We start from the raw sequence: 7,193 nt of genomic DNA, 5'->3' as shown, positions 1-7,193 counted from the left end.
CGTTTAAGGCTGTGAACATGCTTATTTCTGGTAGAAAGTTTTAACATGAAAGTTTATGACTCTGCTGGAGCCTCTAGTGGACATTAGAGGAACTTTGGCTGCCTCAGAGGCTGCTTGGTGGAGACCAGAAGCAGAGTTAAAGCAGATTTTTGTGTTTTTAGTTGAAACTGTAGAGGACCGAGAATAGAACCCTGAGGAACTCCTGGAGCACTTACCGACACTTTACATGTGGAGAAGTCGATCTGTCTGCTTAAAGATTCGGGTCACTGAGTTCCTGTAGTGAACAAAGCTTGTGATTTGTGCCTCCAAACTGAACCCCGTTCTTGAATATGCACGAACCTTTTATTATTATGACAGCCATCGTGTCTGTGCACCAGTAATCACACCACAGTCTTCACCAAAGCAATGTACAGTCTTTATTTTGCTTATTTGTACAGTTTCATCCTGCAGCAACAATAATCTATAGTTTAAAAAATAGATTTCATAGAGGATTTTCTCAGATTCTTTAAAACTAAACTCGCCTACAAACAAACTCGTGACGATCCCGTGAGGACCAGCGTCCAGTTTAGTCTGAATTCACGGGTGGCTACTGTACAAGCTTTAGGACTATCTCAGTGTAATGGTTAACAAACTATCAGCTACGAGGATTATTCTCATCATCTAGCGGGACAGTGTCGGAAAAGCTTTAATCCAGAAAAACATCAAATCAGAAACCAGAAAAACAAGAATCAAAAGCAAGGAGAGGCGGTCGGTGTGTTTTGGAGGAGTCTCTCGTTCTGTGTATTCAAAGGAGGGAAGACGATCGTTGAGGAAGAGGACGAAACGCCGCCGTCTTCTGTCGCGGTACATCCTTCAGTTGGACTTCTTCTCGCCTGAGGAAGCAAAGCATCAGACATTCATGTTACAACATCGTTCCCCATGATGAATCCCGCACGTTTGCTCTGGTGGAGGCGAGGAAGATCAGGTTTTATCATCAGGTCTGAATCTGAAGGTGCTGCCAACCGGCCTCAGCAGCTAATGCTTCAGGTTAGCAACACCTACTGACCAATCAGATCTCTGGGAGACGGCGTTATGGCTCAGAGCTCAGATGCTTGGAGCACGAGTAAGAAACAGGTTTTTAATTCAATTCAACTTTATTTAGCGCCAAATGACATCAACAGTCACCTTAAGGTGCTTTGTATTGTAAGGTAGACGCTACTATAATACACACAGAAAAACCCAACAATCAGACGACCTCCTATGAGCAAGTAGGACAGTGGGAAGGAAAAACTCCTTTTTTAGAGAAACTTTTTTGTCTCCTGCTGGTTTTCACAGTATTATTGTTGAGTCTTTATCTGACAGTATAACGTGGAAACTGCAGCCTTGTGCACGTGAGTTTCCAGCTGAACCAGGTGAGCCACCTTCACCTGGCCTTTAGCCCCGCCTCCTTCAGAACTTCAGTGTAGTTTTTGTAAACGCTCAGAGATTCTGATCAGGTTTGCAGAAACAGCGATTTTTGGCATCTTGTGGCTGCTTTACAAACACAAAGTCAAATGTTCTCTTTGCTTTACTCGCCTGAAATCCTTTCTAAAACCTTTCGTCTCTGTATAAGAGTGAAGGATCCGCCTCTGACTGCACACCAACGGCATCATTAAGCTCCTCCTCCATTTTCTCGATGTTGGTGGCGTCTGGTTATCTGAGCTCAACGTGGCTTTTTTTTATTTTTATCACGACGGTGCTGCACAGTATTGCTACGAAAGCATCATCAGAAGCTACACGTGACTTGATCGTGTCGTCATTTGTTGCAGTGACTGTTAAAGGTTACTGAGGACTCTCACCTTTGACCTTCTTCACTTTGGGGGAGCAGGGTTTGGACACCTTGACGGTGGCCTGGCACTCGGCGTTGAACAGCGCTCGCTTCAGCGTCCCTGATCGGGTCTTGGTGTTGGTGGTGGCGTCGCAGTTTCCCCACGGCCCAAACTTGTACTTGCAGTCACCTGAAAGAAGATTTGAACTTTGAACCCACAGAGCCGCCCCACGTTCCCCCCTCTGCCTCCCAGACGCATTGCTGCCAGCTTCATTTAAATTGATTCATTTTTCATTGATTGGCACATTTACATGAGTTTTTGACTTCTCTGAATCATCAGTGGGATTTTTCTTTTATTCTGTAAAACTTGAATAAAGTCACAAAAATGCCAAATGTAGCAAAAATAATACAATTACAGCTCATTTAGTCAAAATGAGATTGAATCTTTTCTTTCAATAAACACCCGTTTTGAAACATTTGAGTTTCCTGGTGGTTATTTCATGGCTTCACAGGGTCATTCAGTGACTTTAGTAAGAAATATGAAATATTTTTGGAGGAGCACAAAAGATCCACATCTGCACCGAAGAGTGAAACTGTGAAATGTAGATTATTAAATATTAGGTCTCTCTCCTCCAAGTCTCTGTTAGTACATGACTTAATAATTGATCAACAGATCGATTTACTCTGCCTCACAGAAACCTGGTTGCAGCAGGATGATTATGTTAGTTTAAATGAATCAACACCCCCGAATGACTCGGGGGTGTTGTCAGAACCCACCCACTCTGCTGTCTGATCATTTCCTGATAACATTTACAATAATTGATTACACAGCAGTGGGGAGTAGACTTTATCACAGTAGACGTCTTTCTGAAAGCGCTGTAACTAAGTTTAAGAATACTGAGTTAACTTCAATAATTACTTCCTCCAAACCATCAACGTGTCTTTTAGACCCCATTCCTACAAAACTGCCCAAAGAAGTCCTGCCATTAATTAATTCTTCGATCTTAAATATGATCAACCTATCTCTAATAATCAGCTATGTACCACAGGCCTTCAAGCTGGCTGTAGTTAAACCTTTACTCAAAAAGCATCTCTAGACCCAGCAGTCTTAGCTAATTATAGGCCAATCTCCAACCTTCCTTTATATCAAACATCCTTGAAAGAGTAGTTTGACTGTTTTAAATCAAAGACAATAAAATGAATTATTGGAGTTTTCTGTCTTTTAGAGGAGACATCATGTCCTGGAGATATATTCAGAGCGTTTAATAGGGCAGCGAACCCCGAGTGTAAATGTAATCTGTAGATGTTAGAGTTTGTGTCTTGAGCTCCACCCTGTGACCATCCGGAGGAGCTCTGCCCTGTGTGGTGTCAGCTGTGTGGAGTCTTACTGATGTCCTTCTTCCAGTTGCAGGGGATCTTGCAGGGAATCTTGTCGGTGCGATCTTTGCAGGTGGCATCTCTCACACCGTCCCCGCAGTCTCCGTGTTCAGGTATGCACTTCCCGTACCGAGTCTCTGCAGGGGAGCACTCGGAGGTCGTCCGGGACTTGTCATGCCTGCCTGCTGAGCAGAGAGTCGGTCAGACACCTGCAGCGGCTCAAACACGCTGACACAACATGGTTTAAACACACCGGAGGCCATTTTTCTGTTTCACGTTTTGTGGCCTCATAAAATGTTTTGCTTTGTTTCAGCTAAAGAGAAGAACAGGTTTGTACTTGTGGTTTAATTCCACCTGGATAACTGAACACTCTAATAAATGTAGCTTTTCTGCCTCTTAAAAGACGTTTCTGTTGAATCTGAAGAGTGTTTCTTTCTTTGATGTTTGTTTTGTGCTGACAGCGTGAGGTGAGGAGGGATTTTATAGCTCAGTCACACTGGAATAAAACTAGGACTTGTGACGAGGAACGATCTGTGATTGCACCGTCATCAACTGATTGCAAATAGCTGCAGTGAGCAAACAGTTGCCCAGAGGATGAACCTGCAACACTCTCACCCTCTGCACAGGTCAGGTCACCTGGTGGGAGGAAACCTGTCTCCAAACCGCCACGGCCCGCTCAGACACGTTTGCACATCGTTGCTGTGATGAAAACGACTCCGCTCACAGCAACGACATCACTGTCTGCTTCAGCTGGATGTTAACGTGAGCTTCTGCAGGTCGTTGCATTTGCATCTCTTTATGATCTCAAACAGATTTTTGTTTCCTGTTGTATTCCAGCCCGCTGCCTGTGCAGCTAGTCTTGGAAAAACCCGGAAAGTATCCCAGTGGTGGTCAAACCACGGCTTTATACCGTCATTAAAGTGCAGCGAGGTCATCAAATGTCATATTTAAATAGAGTGAGAGCTTAGAGCTCCTGTACATCAGCATGAGACGCTGAGAACGGGCAGGTCAAACCTGGAAAAACAAATCTGTTGACAGCCGAGCTCAGCTGCACCTGAAACACATCTTATTGTGTTTTTGTCCATTTCGTGAAACTTTTTCCCTCTTTAGTCTCCAGCAGCTCTCTGGACTGAATGCTTCACAGTCACTATACTCCAGTCATTTACACAAAGATCATTACTAAAGCAGAAGGGAAAGCTTTGCCTGAGTTAGTCTGGAATTTAAAGATGAAAACTGGTAAGAGCTTTTTTTGGATGCTTTCCGACAGGAAAAACTTGTTTTTCATGCTCGTTAACCTTTAACGCTTTACTTGAGTGCATGCCTGCTGTGGTGACAGGCATTCCTGGGAATGCACTTTTTTTAACAAAAGAAGAAAAAGAGAGACTTGACTTTCCCGGTGTGGTGACAGAACACGAAGGACAGCCACACCTTTGTGATGTTTGGCTCTTTTGCTGGCCTCAGCGGTGAGCGTCAGGGCCAGGAGCAGCAGCAGCGTCACTGAGAACAAACTTCGCATTCTGCAGAAACAAAAACACACTCACACTTACACATTATTCATCACAATACAACGTCAGTCAAACACAAGCAGTGAGAAAGAGGTGGACACCCTGCAGCCAGAGGCCTGGACGCGCTGCCACGAACAACCACACCTTCCATTTGTTTCTAATGTTTGCAGCCGATCGGGTAAGAGCCACGCGGCGAGACAGAGACACGGAAAGGCTACAGCGAAGCCACAAAGACGCACGAGAGCAACTACGCAGAAACACAAACACAGAATCACAGAGACACGAATCCACAGCCAAAATACAAAGAGCTGGAAAAGCAGGACTTCTGTCTGTGCTGAAACAGGAATGTGAGTTGAGTTGTGGTGTGTGTGCTGATCCGCAGCCTGGACGCGGGTCATCGAGCCAGATGGTTCAAACATTCAGACCAAACCAAATCTTTTCACCTCCTCCCGTATCACAGCGCCTCAGCCCAGTAATCTGGCTATTGTAGTGAGAGCAGCAGCAGTGGGATTATGAAAGTGGGCTAATGTATGCAGAAGCTGCTGTCAGCGCACACACACACACACACACACACACACTCGGCTGTTGTTTTGCACGTATCTGTGGTGTGCTGCAGGATTAGCACGTTCCTTTGGTGTTTGACGGCAGCGATCATCACACAGCAACAGCAGCCGTCGGCTCGGGGGACAAATGGAGAGCAGCCTCCAAAGAGAGAGAGTCAATTACCCAGAAGGCCCTGCTCTCCCTCGCTGCTGTCATTGTGCTGCGAGATGACAGACTCCTCTTTCAGCCTCCATTAAAGCAATGGTCCTCTTTCACATGTCAGCTGGCACAGCAAATCCTGCTCCTCTCGCTCCTCCTGCGGCCTTTTATGAGGAGAGAACCGGCTCTCAGCAGGTCTCCAGTCTGCCCCCCATCAATGAAGAGGAGGAGGAGGGGGAGGAGGAGGGAGGGGGCGACCGAGCAGCGTCTGAATGGGCTCTTTAGAGTTCCCCTCAAAAGAATACTGATTCATTGGCCCAAAACAAAGCCTCTTCTAGCCTGGTTTCATTTCTCTAAAGCCTAACACAGATTCTGTGCCACCCCCGAGGAGCCCCCTCCGCCCCCCGCCCTGAATGGAAACGTATTTGCATCAGAAAACAAAGAAAAGCAGTGGGATGCTCCCTCTGGTTCAGGAGCAGGGGCGACATCAGGAGAACTTCCTCCTGGATCTCGGGGTTCATTCTGGCATCCGGAGGCCGACCTGAGGCCGACCTGAGGCCGCGAGCACGAACCCCTCGCCCGCCCGCAGCCAATCAGAGCGCACACAGGTGACTTGGAGAGAGACGCTTCAGACGAGTCAAAAACGTAAAGCTTTGAGTAAAACGAGCTTTCGTTCCGCTTCCTGTCTTTCTTCTGATTCCTTCGCTCCCGTTTTCAGATTTCTGTCTCATGTCTTTGTTTCGGCTCCTTCCTTAATCCCTTGCTGCCTTTCCTTCCTTCACATTCAAGAGTAAACAAACAACAAGATTAAACTGAAGCTAAACAAACAAGCAAACAAACGCGTCGCCGATGAGCCGCAGCAGCAGAATCAACCTAAAGAGCAAAGTGTGAAAACAGAAATATGGGCACAAACGCGGACACTTACTTCGGGCTGGAGAGGAGCAGCCGGTCGCGCGGTGCAGTCTCGCTTTCTGTCGCTGCTTCAGCTGCAGCTCCCGAACAACCCCTCGCGTGCACGCGCACGCGCACGGTGACATCACACACTTTAATCCAGTCTCCAGGAACAAAACAAGCTCCGCTCATTTACATGAAATGCAGAATGTGTGCGTGAATGTTTGCGGAGTGGAGTGCGCGTCAGCTCACAGACGCGTGTCAGGTGACTTTCAGGTGAGTTTCAGGTGGAACGGCTTCTAGGAAACACTCGGTGTGGGTGAAAGGTCACGAGGCAACTCTTCTTAAAAAACAAAGAGAAACTGTTCGTGTTGCCAGCAGCAAGAAGGAATCTAACTACAAAAGTAATGGGATACTTTTTAAAAACATGACGATTTGAAACTTCTTCGGTCAGAGTGAACATGGCAACATGTTCCACAGCCTGATGGTGGCGCGCGTCTTTGTTCTGTGTGGTAACAGTAACCGTGGTGTTGCCTCTGACTGTAGCACAACAAAGGAAACGTGTAAGCTCGCGCTAACTGTGCACGAGCTGCCAGATGTTCAGCCCTTCTGAGGGGCAGCAGAGTGAAAGCCGAGCCGAGGCGCGCTGATGGCTCAGTCACGCGTGGAAGCCTTTGTTACGGTGTGCCAAAAACTGATTGCTCGTATTAAACTGCTATAAGTAACTTGTTGGGCTATAACATGTGAAACATGTCAAATGCATCGCTTATGGATGACATAAAGTCATCTGGAGCCACAAACAACATCCGTGTAACAAGCTAGAAGCTGCGATCAGTTTTTGGCAGCGACTTTTATAGAACCTTTATTTATGCAGTTAAAAAAAATCTCATTAACATTAAAAACGTCTTTTGTAAGTAAGCTGACCAAGAGGA

General features: G+C 46.3%; 1 protein-coding gene across 4 annotated transcripts; it reads right to left on the bottom strand.

The window, feature by feature from the left end:
• Positions 1 to 393: 393 nt before the first annotated feature.
• Positions 394 to 6,709, bottom strand: mdkb (midkine b). Of its 4 annotated transcripts, none has more exons than XM_040037402.1 (5): positions 6,296 to 6,709; positions 4,592 to 4,680; positions 3,175 to 3,348; positions 1,818 to 1,976; positions 394 to 872 (listed from the first exon to the last, which is right to left on the bottom strand). In XM_040037402.1, exons 1-5 carry the CDS (start codon positions 6,451 to 6,453, stop codon positions 853 to 855), a joined length of 600 nt encoding a protein of 199 aa, XP_039893336.1. In that variant the 5' UTR covers positions 6,454 to 6,709; the 3' UTR covers positions 394 to 852. The 4 variants fall into 4 exon arrangements, with proteins under 4 accessions (XP_039893336.1, XP_039893346.1, XP_039893354.1 ...); XM_040037412.1 differs by having other exon boundaries at positions 3,175 to 3,345; positions 6,296 to 6,516; XM_040037420.1 differs by lacking the exon at positions 6,296 to 6,709 and adding an exon at positions 5,395 to 5,650.
• Between the last annotated feature and the right edge of the window lie 484 nt (positions 6,710 to 7,193).

Source organism: Simochromis diagramma, unplaced genomic scaffold, assembly GCF_900408965.1.
Source record: "Simochromis diagramma unplaced genomic scaffold, fSimDia1.1 OVJJ01000327.1, whole genome shotgun sequence".
Taxonomy (NCBI): Eukaryota; Metazoa; Chordata; class Actinopteri; order Cichliformes; family Cichlidae; genus Simochromis; species Simochromis diagramma.
Note: the sequence above shows the minus strand (reverse complement) of the source record. Positions and strands in the feature narration are given on the sequence as shown.